This window comes from Elephas maximus, chromosome 11 (genome assembly GCF_024166365.1).
Source record: "Elephas maximus indicus isolate mEleMax1 chromosome 11, mEleMax1 primary haplotype, whole genome shotgun sequence".
NCBI lineage: Eukaryota > Metazoa > Chordata > Mammalia > Proboscidea > Elephantidae > Elephas > Elephas maximus.
The window spans coordinates 95,895,124-95,912,275 of NC_064829.1; the positions used below are offsets into that span (position 1 = coordinate 95,895,124).

The 17,152-nt window shown below is 41.2% G+C and overlaps 1 protein-coding gene across 17 annotated transcripts in view; it reads right to left on the reverse strand.

Annotated features, from left to right (window-relative positions):
• Window positions 1–327: 327 nt before the first annotated feature.
• The window catches only part of LOC126086039 (zinc finger protein 615-like), a 158,221-nt gene continuing 141,396 nt past the window's right edge, over window positions 328–17,152 (reverse strand). For 6 of the 17 annotated variants that reach the window (XM_049902032.1, XM_049902027.1, XM_049902024.1 and 3 more), the window contains 4 exons: window positions 10,955–11,160; window positions 6,988–7,114; window positions 6,531–6,626; window positions 328–5,976 (listed from right to left, as the gene is read on the reverse strand). In XM_049902032.1, coding sequence (XP_049757989.1) covers window positions 4,016–5,976; window positions 6,531–6,626; window positions 6,988–7,114; window positions 10,955–10,969 — 2,199 coding nt within the window. In that variant the 5' untranslated portion in view covers window positions 10,970–11,160 and the 3' untranslated portion in view covers window positions 328–4,015. Of the gene's footprint in view, window positions 5,977–6,530; window positions 6,627–6,987; window positions 7,131–10,944; window positions 16,652–17,152 lie in introns of those variants that run through there. The other 11 variants (XM_049902028.1, XM_049902033.1, XM_049902046.1 and 8 more) reach the window with 6 other exon arrangements.

Here is a 17,152-nt window from a genome sequence, read left to right on the forward strand (position 1 = left end):
ATAGGCAGGCTTATGCTAAAATTTATATGGAAAGGCAAAGGAAGTAAGACAGATAAAATAATTATGAAAAAGAAAAATAGAGCTGGAGGAATCTGAATATTCAGTTTTTCAGCTAAAAATATATCTACAATAATCATGATGGTATGGTATCAGCAGAGGCACAGACATACAGAACAAAACAGAACAGAGAATCAAGAAATGGATCCACACATGCACAGGCAAGTAATTTTTTCTTACAAATATTCAAAAACAATTTAATGGAAAAAAAGTATTTTCAACAAATAGTTTAAGAACAATGAGAAAACCATAGGCAAAGAAAATGTATTTTCTTTCTCCTCACTCCATATACAAAAACTAACTCCAAATGGACCATAGTCCTAAATATTAAAAGTGAAACTGTGATTTTTTTAATACATAGTATCAGTACATTTTGAACTGAGTACTTATCCTAGAGAAATGAAAACTCATATTTATACATTTATACAACAATGTACAGCGTCATTATTTGTAACAGTAAAAAGTAAAAACAAACCCAGAAACAACTCTGCAGTGCAAGTTTCTCTTTATATACAGCCTTTCTGGCCTTGGGTTTATAATTCTGCTAAAATAATTGCCTGGGTCACAGTCTTGCAAAGGGATTGGTTAGGCTACTATGCAAAAAGTGTAAAACCCTTGCAGGACTGGTCAGTTACTATGCAAATAAGGTGCCTGTGGCCTACTGGGGAGATTGGTTCAGTTTTGCCATCATGCTAGGCTTAAAAGAGGAAATTCCACAGAGATTGAGGGAGACCTCACTACCATCAAGAGCCGGGAGCAGAGTATGGCCTTCGGACCCATGGTCCCTGCCCTGAGAACCTCCTAGAGCAAGGAGTGAGAGAACTCTAACTCTGGAGATGGTCCAAGATGGCACAGTGGCAGCACGACGAAACCATGAAACTGGTGCGAGACAGCTGTGGTGGACTCCTGGTGTCTGCAGTGGGGACACTGACCCATGGAGCGAGATAGCTGAGTGCCTTCAGGCAGGATGCTTGCTGGCTGAGTGAGGTGACTCTGGGCACTTGCTGGCAGAGCTAAAGAGCAGTAACACTTGCCTAAGTATGGCACAGGCCAAGACCAAGTGGGGCCCGGCAGGCACCGCTGGGAGCAAGGCCTGTCTGCAGGCATGAGGCCTGCCTGTGAGGATGGCCAAGAAACTGTGAGCTGTCTTGGTTGAAAGCCGTCCTGACTGAAGAACTATATCTAGAGTTGTATTGTTACTTCCAAGTTGATCTTGATCCTGAATTGTACCGTTACCTCTGTAATAAACCACATAATCATGAGTGTCATGGCTTGAATTGTGTCCCCCCAAAACATGTGTTAACTTGGTTAGGCCATGATTCCCAGTATTGTGTGCTTATCCTCCACTCTGTGATTTTCCTGTTATGTCATAATCTCTGCCTGTGGTTAAAGAGGATTAGGATCCAATGGAAAGGGAGTTTTCCTGGGGTGTGGCCTGCACCACCTTTTATCTTTCAAGAGATAAAAGGGAAGCAAGCACAGAGTGGGGGACCTCATACCACCAAGAAAGAAGCACTGGGAGCAGAGTGCATCCTTTGGACCCAGGGATTCCTACACAGAGAAGCTCCTAGTCCAAGGGAAGATTGATGAGGACCTTCCTCCAGAGATGACAGAAAGTCTTCCCCTGGAGCTGATGCCCTTAATTTGGACTTCTAGTCTACTGAATGTTAGAAAATAAATCTTTGTTAAAGCCATCCACTTTTGGTAGTTCTGTCATAGCAGCACTGGATGACTAGGACAGTGAGTATGGTCTGTGAGTTCTGTGTGGCCACTGCAACGAATTATCAAACTTAAGAGAGAAGTAGAGTACGTTACGGGGAAGACACCTGGTGTCAGAATTGCTAAAAAAGTTGGAGAAAGGAGGTGTCTGACCTCCATCTCATAGGAATCAGCTTTGGGCATATCCTGATCTTGATTCTCCTCCTTCCTTGTGAAGTTAGAGGACCTCTGACATTACTACTTTGTTACAAACTTTAATGTCCTTCAGTGGTTGAATGGATAAATAAATGGTGGTACATCCATATCATATATTATTACTCAACAATAAAAATAAAACAACTATTGAAACAGAGAACCACTGGATGGATACTAAAGTTGACTTTGCTTAATGTCAAATAGCCAACTTTAAGAGAGTATATGCTCTGATTCCATTTTTATGAAATTCTACAAATGATAAATTAGTATAAACAGATCAAGGGTTGCCAAAGGTTAGAGAGTGAGACTATAAAGAGGTAATATGAGGGAGTTTGTGTTAATATAACAATTCTGGATCTCATTTGTTGTAAAGATGGTGTGGCAGCAGTATCTGACCTTCTCTAACTTAATTCTGACACCAACCATCCCTCCCACAGCACTCTTTACTTCTCTGCTGGATTTGCTAATTCCCTGCAATGGTCACACAGAACTCACAGACAATACTCACAATTATGGGGTTTATTAAAAAAGTAACGGGGCCCTGGTAGCACAGTGGTTAAGGGATCAGCTGCCAACCAAAAGGTCAGTAGTTCAAATCCACCAGCCACTTCTTAGAAACCCTTTGGGTCATTTCTACTAAGGATCGCTAAGAGTTGAAATCAATTCAATGGCAATGGGTTTGGGTTTTTTTGGTTAGGTAAGTAACAGGTTACTGCTCAGGTTCAGGAACTTTCAGGTTACAGTTCTTGAATCAGGACAGCCTCTTCCCAGCCTTGCCCACACATACAACTTTCTCTGGCCCCTCAGCCTCTGCTGTGCTTGGGCAAGAGTTACAAAGCTCTTTTAGCTCTCCCAATAAGTGCCCAGAGGCACTACACTCTGCCAGTAAGCCTTGGCCAGAAGATGCTGAGCTCTCTTGCTCTGTGGGTCAGTGAGCCTAACTCTACTACCAAGTGCACAGTGGCACTCCACTCCACTCCACCAGGACGTTTCCCAAAGGCACTCAACTCCCTCACTGTGGGTCAGCACGCCCACTGTAACTATTATGCTCCCTGGGCCAGGATGCCCACTGCACTATCTCCTGCTGGTCTCCTGGTTTGGCTGCCTCTGATGCTGCCATTTCACTGTCGCTGCTTCTTGCTGTCTGTGGTGTTACAGATCTGCCTCCTGGGTCTAGGTCTCAATGCATGGATCATGGGTTCAATGGACACACTCCACTCCTAGCTCTTCTTTCTTGGTGGTGGTAGGTGCCCCTTCGCTCTGTGATTGACTGCTCTTTTAAGTGTAGCAGGATGACAACACTGACCAATCCTCTCTTTAGTATTCCATACATCTTATTTTTACAGCCCCGCCCTACAAGGGTGCCTTCTACCTGACTTACATTATGAGCAACTATCCAATCCCATTGGTTGGCCACAGCACCTCATCTGTACAGTCATCACACAGTCATCTGGTGGGAGGTACAAACTATGGCTAAAAGGGCCATATTAAGTAATTCACAGTACTGCAGATGTTTGTCTAATTACACATATACACGAAATAAACTTTATTAAAAGTATACGTGAAAACAAAACAAATATGTATGCCTTTTAAAACTGATGGTATCTTTGGAAGAGGCTGGGTAAAGGGTACGTTAAAATTCTCCAGGTTATTTCTGTATGTTTTTGTGAATTTAAACTTATTTTAAAATAAAAACATATAGAAAATCATATTTACGTTGGTTTCATAAACTATGTGATGCTACTTATAAACTTGGTAAACACATCCAAATATGTTGAATTACACTGACGATAAAGACTACAGTAGCACTGTGGTCTTTCCTAGTCCATTCATATGATTTATCTCAATATATACTTTTTAGACATGAAATGACCTACAAATGGTTCGTTAAGAATGATTTTTATATTTGTACATATTTTCTTTGACATATAACGTGAGGTAACTGATCACCAAAGACACTACCACATTGTCTGCATTCAGTTATTCTTCTGTGCAAATACTAATATTCAGGAACCCAAAACTGGAAACAGGCTTTCCACAATGACTACGTGTGCATTCTCTTGTGTTTAACAAGGATTGACAAGTGGGCAAAAGATTTCCCACAATCACTGCATCCATAGGGCCTCTCTCCTGTATGTTTCCGATGATGAACATTGAGCCCTGACTTGGTGGTGAAGGCTTTTCCACATACACTGCATTCATATGGTTTCTCTCCTGTGTGAATTCTCTGATGGGTAATGAGATCATACTTTCGCAAAGAGAATTTTCCACATTCAGTACACGCAAAGGAAGTTTTTCCTGTGTGAAATCTCTGATGTTGTATGAGGCATGTCTTCTTCCTGAACGCTTTACCACATTCATTGCATTTGTAGGGTTCCTCTCCAGTATGAGTTCGCTCATGTATACCTAGAGTGCTCTTCATAGTGAAGCCCTTTCCACATTCATTACACTTATAGGGTTTCTCTCCAGTATGAATTCGCTGATGTGCAATGAGCATGCTTTTCCCAGTTAAGCCTTTTCCACATTCACTGCATATATAGGGTTTCTCTCCAGTATGAGTGCGCCGATGTACATTGAGATGGCTCTTCTCGGTGAAGCCTTTTCCACACTCCTTGCATATAAATGGCTTCTCTCCAGTGTGAGTTCGTTGGTGTCCAACCAGCCGGATCTTTGCTGGGAAGCCTTTTCCGCATTCATTACACACATAAGGTTTCTCTCCTGTATGAGTTCGTTGATGTACAATCAGACGGCTCTTCACAGTGAAGCCTTTTCCACAATCACTGCATACATACGGTTTCTCTGCGGTATGAGTACGCTGATGTACAATGAGATCACTCTTCATGGTGAAGCCTTTTCCACATTCACTACATACATAAGGTTTCTCTCCTGTATGTGTTCGCTGATGTCTGATAAGAGGACTCTTCAGGGGAAAGCCTTTTCCACACTCATTGCATATATAGGGTTTCTCTCCAGTATGAGTTCGCTGATGTACGATGAGACAGTGCTTCATGGAAAAACCTTTTCCACATTCACTGCAAGTATATGATTTCTCTTTGCTATGAGTTTGCTGATGTGTGATGAGACTGTTCTTCAAAGTGAAGCCTTTCCCGCATTCATTGCATGTAAAGGGTTTCTCTCCAGTATGAGTTCGATGATGTGCAATAAGACGTCTCTTCTCAAAGAAGGCTTTTCCACACTCACTGCATGTATAGGGCTTCTCTCCTGTATGAGTTTTTTGATGAGTAGAGAGACTAAACTTCGTAGAAAAGGCTTTCCCACATAGATTGCACCCATGAGGTTTCTCTCCTGTATGAGTTCGTTGATGATAAGTAAGCCGACACTTCTTGATGAAGGATTTCCCACATTGATTGCATGTATGGGGTTTCTCTCCCATATGAGTTTTCTGATGTATATTGAGCTGTGATTTCTTCAGAAATGTTTTGTCGCATTCAACGCATTCATAGTGTTTCAGTCCTGCATGAATTCTCTGATGCTCAATAAGCCTGGACTTTCTGGAAAATGCTTTCCCACACATATTGCATCCATGAGGTTTCTCTCCTGTATGAACCTTCTGATGATCAATGAACTGAGACATTTTGATGAAGGCCTTCCCACATTCACTGCATACATGGGCTTTCTCTAATTTAGCAGTTCTCTGATGCTTAATCACCTGAGACTTGTTGCTGTTTTGTTTTACACTTTCATGGAATTTATTATCAGTATGAAGTTGTTCACGCTTATCACGCACAAAAGACTGTCCATCTCCATTAAACTCAGTAAAGTTTTTCAAGTCACAGCTTCTGTTCTGCTTATCTAAACTTAAAGTGGATTTTAAAGTTTTTCTGTGTAAGTCAAACATATCATGATGCTGCTTTAATGGAAAATTACTTTTTCTCTGATTAAAAATATTTCCAAACGCATTATGTTCATAGTATTGTTCCACACACTTCTGATTTCTTTGCTTTTGCATGTGATGCTGGAGATGATCATCAACTTTCCCGATTCCTAGGAAAAATGAAGACAATGAATCATTACATAATCTCAGTTTGGCAGAAAGGTATTTTAAAAATACTTTAGTGTGTGAAGGACCTTTAATGACAATCCAATGATATCAGTATAAAAAAATAAAAACCCTCCATAAATGTTTCTTATCCCTTGCACATTGGTAAAAACACAATAATGTAAATTCAGGAAAAGGTAAAAGCAGTCAGTGTTTTTAAGGCTACATAATTTATAATCTCTATAAATTTGGCTGCTTTCTAAATAGTTCCATACAAAACATAACAACAAAAAATAAAATAAATTACAGAAAAAAAAAAATCCAAAGCACTTTACATGGAGTTAATCAAGTTGTAAGATAATATAAAAAGGGGTCAGATTTCCAAAGAGAAAAAAATGGATTTTCATATGACAAGGGGGATTGGTGGAAGGGCTTTCTTAAGGGGGATTGGTGGAGGGGCTGTTTAGGTACCTAAGACACCTTTAGAACTGTGGCACTTCCTCTGAATGTTTAGAATGATTTCCTCAAGCACTCACCTTTTTGGTTCTTATTCACTGACCTGGACAGATTTGACAGTGGATTTCATCTTCTATTGTCCACAGTTCTTCTCCCTGTTCCCACTTAGAGAGTGCATCTTGTTTGCCAGCTTGATACCCTGTTCACGGGAAATGACAGAAGACTCACACATATCAAACTGAGCTGTTGTATATCAAGAAGGAAAAATGTTACATTTATGGACTACAGAGTTTTCACATCTGCAAAGTCAAGGCTTTTCTCTCAGAAGAGGGTATCTTATACCCTTTTGTCTAGGGCAAGAGAAGGATCTGAGAATCTATCACTTAAGAGTACTACATGTCACAATGTGTGTATCAATTGTTTAATGAGAAAACTAATTTCCTCTGTAAACTTTCGCCTTAAGCGCGCATATGCATGCACACACACGCACACACACACACACAAAAGACTACTACAGATACTCTGAAGAGTTACTGAGTGACACAGGAGAGCTTTCTCACCCACTGACACGAGGTTGTTATAGTTCTCCAACATCACGTCCCGGTACAGGCCCTTCTGATCAGGACCAAGGAGCTGCCACTCCGCCCAGGTGAATTCCACAGCCACATCATCGAATGTCAGTGATTCCTGTAATAACAGGATCCTGTTTAAAGAAGTAATATTTTTTTTGATGATATAGAAGGAATGTAAAGGAAGTTATTTTGCTCTTTTCCCATATAAGAAATTTTTTGTCTTTTTCTTAATCCATTGTGATACAATAAAAATCCCAGTAAAATATTCTTAAGTGTGTATTCATCCATTTCTCCAAGAAAGTTAAAAATTCAGAAAAGTAATATATATATTATCTATTGGCCAGTGTATGCTATTTACAAGTAAATCAATAATAAAATTCCTACATTCACCATAATCCTTCAGAGCCGATACCAAAATCAGCAATGAAGAGACTCCAGATGCTAGAATCAAAAGACAGTACATACTAAATGAATGTGCTTAATATACTGAATAAAAGAAACCATACAAAATTTGTATAAAGCATAAGAGACTGAGAAAATTTGCAAAAAGTTATTCTTAGAACAACACATATATGCACACAGACATATGCATGTGTATATATTACTAAACAGGTTAATACCATATTTGATACAATTAGATACATATCAGACATAATTAGTGAACTGAAATATGCACTTGAGGAAAAGGCCCAAAATGAAAGGGAATCAAAAAGATGGAAAGAAAATATAAAGGAAAGGTTAAAACATACGGTAACATGAAAGCAAAATCCATAGTTCTAAGAACAGAAATTTTCAGAACTAATTGAATAACCCATGTTTCAGACAGTAATACTAGCAAACCTCAAGCCAGAAATACACATCTAGGCACATTCGAATGAAGCTAGAAAACGTCACATGCAAAAGGAAGTTTATAAAACTAGCCAGAGAAAAAAAGACAGGTTATTTACAAAGAAGAGACAAAATTTCTGAGTACTGACTTTTCCACATAAACAAGAGAAGCAATTTAAGAGTGAAATACAATCTTCAAAGACCTGATCCTGTAGCAACACAGCCCATCTCTGAAAGTCATCTAGGATTGAAAGGTACAACCTGCAGGGGACCTACAGCCCTACAACACTGACATTCAAGATCTGTTTGTTACCTAACTGCCACTCTCTTGTCTCAGGGTGACATCTAATTGGTACACTTGGTAGTGTAGGCAATTTGTTAATGAGATGATCCAAGGAAAAATGGATGAAATAATCTACACCCAGTTGGTTTACAGGCTTTAAAGGATACTACCAAAATGAGGAAGGTAGGCAAACCCTGTGTGGCGAAGATCAGCATGAATCCAATTCACAGTGGTAAATGGATGTATTTTCCACCTACCCACATTTCCATTTCTTGTCACCAGCCGCTCCCGTGGCAAATACTCTCTCTGACCCGAACCACCCAGAGTTAGATCAGATTTTATCCCTGGCCACTTGGGGCCAGGTTACTGGAGACCAGCCATAGGCTCAGGAGTCTGCACGACCAGCTGGCCTCCCTCTCCCTTTCCCTCTCTAGTCCCCTGGTGGCACAGTGGTTAAAGTAATCAACTGCTAACAGAGAGGTTGATAGTTTGAAACCACCAGCTGCTCTGAGTGACAAAGATGTGGCAGCCTGCTTCCACAGAGATTTACAGCCTCGGAAACCCCATGGGGTTGCTATGAATAGGAACTGACTCAACAGCAGTGGGGAGTCCCCTGGGACTAGGTCACAAGCTAGAAGAACTCCATTCCTTTTTATCAATGGCCCATGCAACCCTTCTCTATCATCTAGCCACTCAGAGGGACTACACAAATCGACTCTGTCCTGCCAGCCCACTGTCCCTGTGGGTTCATTAATTCTCTATGACAGCTCACAAAATTCATGTAGACTATTACCTATACTTATAGTTATCTGTTCATTGCAACCAGAAAGGAAACAAGTAAAAAGTCTCATCAGGAAAGGTCTGAAGATGTCCCAGCACCACGAAGCTTCCATTGTCCCCAGGGACATGCTGCAGCTCGCCCCTGCATGCACATTCTCACCAATCCATGAAACTCCAAAAAGTGAGCTCCAAGGTTCAGGGTCCAATAGTAATGGGGACCTCAATGAATACACATGACTGGGCTTTAATGCATAGTTACCCTTGATCCAATCAATGATTAAGCATGACTGTATCGTACCCCCTCCTGACTGAACTTAGTTCGTCAGGTGTGGGGCCTATGTAGCCCCTACTTGTCTCGCTATTTTACAAAGAACACCTTAATAGCTCAGACTGTTTCCAGAAACCAGTGACAAAAAGCCAAATTTAGTTCTTTGTCCCACAAGGACAAAGCAGAGTCAGTAAAGGATGCAAGTGCTTAAGCCTTGTCGGTTTATTGCATTCTAAATTAGTTCAGGAAACCCTGGTGGCATAGTGGTTAAGTGCTACGGCTGCTAACCAAAGGGTTGGCAGTTCGAATCCGCCAGGTGCTCCTTGGAAACTCTATGGTGCAGTTCTACTCTGTCCTACAGGGTCGCTGTGAGTCAGAATCTACTCGACGGCACTAGGTTTGGTTTGGTTGGTTTGAAATTAGTTCATGTGAGACATCAGTGCTTTTGGAAAAAAAAAGTGTATTTAGATTTATATCCAAAACTTCACAGTAAGAATAACTTTCTGAATTCAAATCAAAAGGGGGAAAATACAGACCAGAACTTCAAATTCTCATGGAATCCAGACTTTACGAAACCGTAGAAGCTAGATGGACTCCTGAAATTACTGTCCTGAGATAATCTTTAAATGTTAAACCAAAAATATTTCCTGAAGTCTCCTTAAAATCAAACAGTAGTTTAGCTTAACTAGTAAAGAATGACCGCCTTGAGTATTATGCTCTTTTAATATCTTTCTATATGGGATCAAAGCAACCTGGTGACATAGCAGCTAAGTGCTAGGCTGCTAACCGAGAGGCCAACCATTCAAACACGCCAGCTGCTCCACGGGAGAAAGATGTGACAGTCTGCTTCCATAAATATTTACAATCTTGGAAACCCTGTGCGGCAGTTCTGCTCTATCCATAGGGTCACTATGAGTCAGTATTGACTCACTGCAACAGGTATAGTTTGGTGGTTTGATATGGGATCGACCCGACAATAACAACTCGAAAGATTAGATAGAAAACTTAGGGGGCAATGAGTTTATGTAAACAGGAGAGAAACAACTCATAAAAGGAGGGTAAGAATGACTGCACAGCTCAAAGAGTGTAATCACTGTCACTGAACTGTATTATGTAGAAACTGCTGAATTGTTGTTCTGCTATGTATATTCTCAACAACAGAAAAAAAAATAATAATTTAAAAAACAAAAAAACCTTTCTGAATCCCTGGGTTATCTTATGGTGATCCCCTGAAAAACCGTCACTGAGTTTGCTGGGTCTATTCTCACAGACGTCTTTGAGGAAATCTCTTTAACCACCCATAGGAAACCTGCTTCTGTGTTTATGGGAAGGCTGCTGTTTGCGACACCATCTCCAACATCACCGCTGTGAAGAACCATCAGAGAAATTTCTGCAGACCTAAGTGCTACGAAACAGTAACATCCCCCGCTGAATTGGTCTGCTTTCTCCTCCAGACAAAGAATGTCACGTAGCTTATCACGTTTCTCTTGTGATGCCCACTGGAGACATCAGATGCAAGCTGAAAGCTAATGTCACCCACAAGGTCCTGTGCAGTCATGTATTATGGTCTAACATACATCACATAGTATGAATGATGAACATACATTCCTGATCCTACATTGCCCTGATTGTGAAGTTAGAATTTAAGTTTATTTTGCCCTAAAACCTACTCCTCCCAATTTATAATCTTCTGTTTAATTGCACTGATTCCTATAAAAAAAAAAAAATTTTTTTTATATAGGACTCTATAAATCCATCAGGGAATAAAGGAAAGAAAGGAACAAACCAAAAGTCACCTGGGCCTGGATCATTTTCTTCTATATTTGGGAAATGGTCGCTAACTGGTATGGTCTGTATTTGTTTTTTCTGGATCAGATCTGAATGTCTGTTCAAAAATCTCAATCTTCGGTCAAAGGTATTCACAGAAATGATGATGACGAAGTCTTGGAATCTCTTCGTCCTTCCTTCACTTCATCCCTCTTGGGGAGCCAGGACCTAAAGGCTGAAAAGAAAAGTGACTCTGAGCATGCATTCCCTCTGGGCCTACATTTTCTCACTGCTGCTGTGCACTCACCTTAAATCAAGGCTCCAAATTATCTATCTGTCCCATTATTTAGTGCTTCAGAGGTTTTTACGTCTGGGGCAATCAAACACAGCAGCCTGAATGTTGGGGAAGTAAGCCTTTGTTCTGTAAAGAGGAAGTAGTATGACTGTGAAAGGGAACGTGGGAAGGAGAATAAGGACAGCAGGATGCCTCGGCAGCAGAGGACCTATAGACAGGGAGGACCTACACATTTTTCCTTTAAGTCATGTGTTCCCACGTACCTCTTCAACAGTCTTTTTACATCCCCATGATGCACTGCAATTTGAAGAGCATCATGCTACACAAATTATAAGCACTGTTGAGAAACGGTAGTTGTAGTAGAGTTGGAACCTACTCAGGGGAGATAATGAGCAGGATCAGCCCAAAGTTGATTCCCATGAGGCGGAGGTCAGACATAACTCCACTCTCCAACTGTTTTACCAAGATAACATCAGCCATCCATCCAACAGCACTCTGCATTTCTCTGCTGGGTTTGATGATTTGTTGCTATGGCCACATAGAATTCACACATTAGATTCACACTATGGGGTTTATTAGGGAAGTACCAGGTTACAACAGGATCAGGATAAACAGACTACAGTTTGGGTTCAGGATCAGGAAGCATGCAGGCAAAGTCTCTTCCTCAGTGCAGGATAGCTCTCACAGCTGCTCTTGGCTGTACAAGCAAGCAGGACCTTCTCTCTGCCGTGCACACCCCTTTCAGGACCCCTGATGACAGGCCTCCTCCTGGCCCCCTGAAGACAGGCTCCTCTTGGACTGCGCTGTAGTGCTCCTTCTGGGCCTGTCGACACTGGCTCTACTGCTGGGCCCCTTTGGGACCTCTTGGCATCTTCAGTGTTATGGCTTGTCATAGATTGAATTGTGTACCCCCAAAATACATGTATCAATTTGGCTAGGCCATGATTTCCAGTATTGTGTGACTGTCCATCATTTTGTCATCTGATGTGATTTTCCTGTGTGTTGTAAATCCTACCTCTATGATGTTAATGAGCTGGAACAGGCGGCAGTTATATTAATGAGGCAGGACTCAAGATTGGATTGTGTCTCGAGTCAATCTCTTTTGAGACATAAAAGAGAGAAGCAAGCAGAGAGATGGGGGACCTCATACCACCAAGAAAGCAACACCGGGAGCAGAGCGTGTCCCTTGGATTTGAGGTTCCTGTTCAGAGAAGCTCCTAGACCAGGGGAAGACTGATGAGGAGGACGTTCCTACAGAGCCAACAGAGAAAGCCTTCCCTTGGAGGTGATGCACTGAATTTGGACTTCTAGCCTACTAGACCCTCAGAGAATAAACTTCTATTGTTAAAGCCAACCACTTGTGGTATTTCTGTTACAGCAGCACTAGGTGACTAAGATATACCTCTTTTAGGAGGTTCCTTGCATCCGCCTTCTCTGCTTCTTTCTGCTTTCTTCCTGCTCCTTTTCTCCCTGCTTCTTTCTGCGTCTGAAATCTCTGCGGGGATGCCTGGTTGTATCTACAAACCCTCCATGAATTTCAGAACATGGCCCTCCCACCAAGGCACGAGGTGACCAACCCTCTCTCAGTATGCCATAGATACTTCATTTGCATAGTAAGCTATCATCACCTCAACTGCATAGTCCACAGTCACTTCATTTGCATAGATAAGTGAGCTGCTACACTGGCTATGAGCTGGGCCAGTTAGTAGCAGAGAAGCTGACAGCAGAGAAGCCAACAACGGGGAGCCCAATGGCAGAGAGCCCAAGGGCAAGACACCTGCACAACAGGTAAGACAGATGCCCAGGAGATAAACCAAGTTGAGGCACCTGCCTGGCAGAGATGGCAGCCACCCAGCTGAGAGGCCTCTCTTCCCTGGGGTGTGGCTGCAACCAATACATATATGGGGGTGCTCTGGTGAGGGTCTCTCTCTCTCTCTCTCCCTCTGCATCCGGATCCTGTGTCCAGCATGTCACTGTCCGACCTCCAGTTCTTGTGACTTAACCCAGTGGCCTGCTGTCTGACCTGCCCATTCTGGGATTCACCAGCTTCCAAAGCCCCATGGGCCAGCACCCTGTCGTCTGACATGGTTTGCCAGCTTCTGCAGCCTTGTGAGTAGTGGCCTGTCATCTGGCCTGCCTATGTGGGTTCTCTCTGCCCCTGTGGCCACATAAGAGAAGCCTACACTTGACCCATGGATTTGGAACTTTTCAGCCTCTGTACCTTGTGAGCCATTTCCTTGATATGGTTTGTGAATTCTGTGAGATGTTGTAGCAAATCAGGGAACCCAAAGACGGAAGGAAGAGTACTGAGGGGAGAATGAGTAGTTGATGTTAGAGATGTAGAGTGGTACAGCAATTTGGAAAAGTTGGACATTTGGGACATCTTTAACCTCTGCCTTTTTCATTGGAACCAGGTTTGTGTTGTACGCATAAAGTAAACTATTCATTCAGTACCCATCCCCCCATATTTAGTGCAAAAAGAACATTTCAAAGAGAACATTTCAAGATCTATCCTGAAGTACAACGCTGTCAGTAACAGCATAATATCCATATGCCTGCAAGGAAGACCACTTAATACAACTATTATTCGTATTTATGCACCAACCACTAAGGCAAAAGATTAAGAAACTGAAGATTTTTATGAACTTCTGCAGTCTGAAATAGATCGAGCGTGGAATCAGGATGCACCGATCATTACCAGTGATTGAAATGTGAAAGTTGGAAACAAAGAAGAAGGATTGGTAGCTGGAAAATATGGCCTTGGTGATAGAAATGATGCTGGAGACTGCATGATAGCATTTTGCAAGACCAACGGCTTCTTCATTGCAAATACCTTTTCTCACCAATATAAACTGCAACTGTACACATGGGCCTCGCCAGATGGAATGAATACACAGGAATTAAATCGACTACATCTGTGGAAAGAGATGATGGAAGAGCTCAATATCACCAGTCAGAACAAGGTGGGAGGGCGACTGTGGATCAGACGATCAATTACTCATACACAAGTTCAAGTTGAAACTGAATAAAATTAGAACAAGTCCACGAGAGCCAACGTACGACCCTGAATATATCCCACCTGAGTTTAGAGACCATCTCAAGAACAGATTTGACATGTTAAACACGAATGACAGAACCAGACAAGTTGTAGAATGACAACAAGGACATCATACCTGAACAAAGCAAAAGGTCATTAAAAAGACAGGAGAGAAAAAAGAGACCTAAACAGATGTCAAAAGAGACTCTGAAACCTGCTCTTGAACATCAAGTAGCTAAAGCAAAAAGAAAAAATGATGAAGTAAAAGACCTGAACAGAAGATTTCAATGGGCAGCTCGAGATGACAAAGTATTATGATGACATGTGCAAAGACCTGGAGATAAAAAACCAAAAGAGAAGAACACACTCAGTGTTTCTCAAGCTTAAAGAACTGGGGAAAAAATTCAAGCCTCAAGTTGCAATACTGAAGGATTCTATGCGAAAGATATTAAACAACGCAGGAAGCATCAAAAGAAGACAGAAGGAATACACAGAGTCACTATACCAAAAAGAATTGGTTGACATTCAACCATTTCATGTGAGGCAACGTGTGAATAGGAACCAATGGTACTGAAGGAAGAAGTCCAAGCTGCACTGGAAGCGTTGGCAAAAAACAAGGCTCTGGGAATTGACAGAACACCAACTGAGATGTTTCAACAAACGGATGCAGTACTGGAAGTGCTCACTTGTCTATGCCGAGAAACTTGGAAGACAGCTACCTGGCCAACCCACTGGAAGAGATTCATATTTATGCCTATTCCCAAGAAAGGTAACCCAACCAAATGCAGAAACTATCAAACAATATCAGTAATATCACACGTGAGGAAAATTTTGCTGAAGATCATTCAAAAGCAGCTGCAGCAGTATATTGATGGGTAACTGCCAGAAATTCAAGCTGGATTTAGAAGAGGATGTGGAACCAGGGATATCATTGCTGATGTCAGATGGATCCTGGCTAAAAGCAAAGAATACCAGAAAGATGTTACCTGTGTGTATTGACTATGCTAAGGCATTCAGCTGTGTGGACCATAACAAATTATGGGCAACATTGTGGAGAATGGGAATTCTGGAACACTTAATTGTGCTCATAAGGAATCTGTACATGGATCAAGAGGTAAGTCATTTGAACAAAACAAGGGGATAATGCACGGTTTAAAGTCAGGAAAGGTGTGCATCAGGGTTGGACTCTTTCACCATACTTATTCAATCCGTATGCTGAGCAAAGAATCTGAGAAGCTGGATTATATGAAGAATGGGGCATCAGGATTGGAGGGAGATTCGCTAACAACCTACGTTATGCAGACGACACAACCTTGCTTGCTGAAAGTGAAGAGGACTTGAAGCACTTACTGATGAAGATCAAAGACCACCGCCTTCAGTATGGATTATACTTCAACATAAAGAAAACAAAAATTCTCACAAGTAGACCAATAAGCAACATCACGATAAATAGAGAAAAGACTGAGGTTGCCAAGGATTTCATTTTACTTGGATCCCCAATCAATGCCCATAGAAGCAGCAGTTGAGAAATCAAAAGACACACTGCATGGGGTAAATCGGCTGCAAAAGACCTCTTTAAAGTATTCAAAAACAAAGATGTCACCTTGAGGACTAAGGTGTGCCTGATTCAAGTCATGGTGTTTTCAATCACCTCATATGCATGCGAAAGCTAGACAATGAATAAGAAGACAGAAGAATTGATGCCTTTGAAATGTGGTGTTGGCGAAGGATATCGAATACACATGGACTGCCAAAAGAACGAACAAACCTGTCTTGGAGGAAGTATAGGCAGAATGCTCCGTAGAAGCTAGAAGCAAGGATGGCGAGACTGTGTCTCTCACATACTTAGGACATATTATCAGGAGGGATGAGTCCCTGGAGATGGACATCATGCTTGGTAAAGTAGAGGGTCAGCGAAAAAGAGGAAGACCCTCAACGAGATGAACTGACACAGTGGCTCCAACAATGGATTCAAGCATGGCAACAATCGTGAGGATGGTGCAGGACCAGGCAGTGTTTCGCTGTTATGCACAGGGTCACTATGAGTTGGAACTGACTCAACAGCACCTAACAACAACATATTGAGTGCACATCTGAACCACAGGGCACATAACCAATATTTTCATAGCAGCATTATTTGTAGTACCCCAAACTTCAAACAACTCAAACATACATTCAGAGCAAGAAAAACTGCTATATATTCAAACTATTGAATGCTATACAGCAGCCAGAGCTTTTGGCCGGCTTGCAAACTAAAAATGTCTTTTATATTTTCTAGTAGATTGTAAAAACACAAAACAAAACAAAGAATTCTATGTGAGACTTTCTGTAGCCTGTAAAGCCTAAAATATTTACTATGTAACCATTCACAGATTGTTCGCCAACTCCTTACAGAGCAAAGTAAATACATCTGTGTGTAAAAACATGAATTACTCTTCCAAATATTGCGCAAACCAATGCTAGTACTAAAAAAAAAAAAAATGCATTATATACAATTCTATTTATAGCCAAAACTAAACAAATTAAAATGATTAGGAATAATTAACTACATTACATATAATTAAAAGCCTGGAAGTGCCTGCTATAACCGCTTGGATGCTGGAAATGTTCTATATCTTGCCCTGAGCAGTGGTTAGTTATATGAATAGTGCCTTTATACTAGTTAAGTTGTATATATTTTTTAAAAAAGATAAATTTAAATAATTAAAGGAAAAACCTCTACAACAGAAAACCTTGTTACTTAAAAAGACCAATAAAATATACATGTTTGTAGTAAGGGGGATCAAAACTAAAAGAGCAGTTACACAAAGATTATAAAAATTAATGGGAGAAATGACCCAAATAAAATATAGAAATTTCATAGTCTTAAAATAATACTACAAATCTCTTTATACC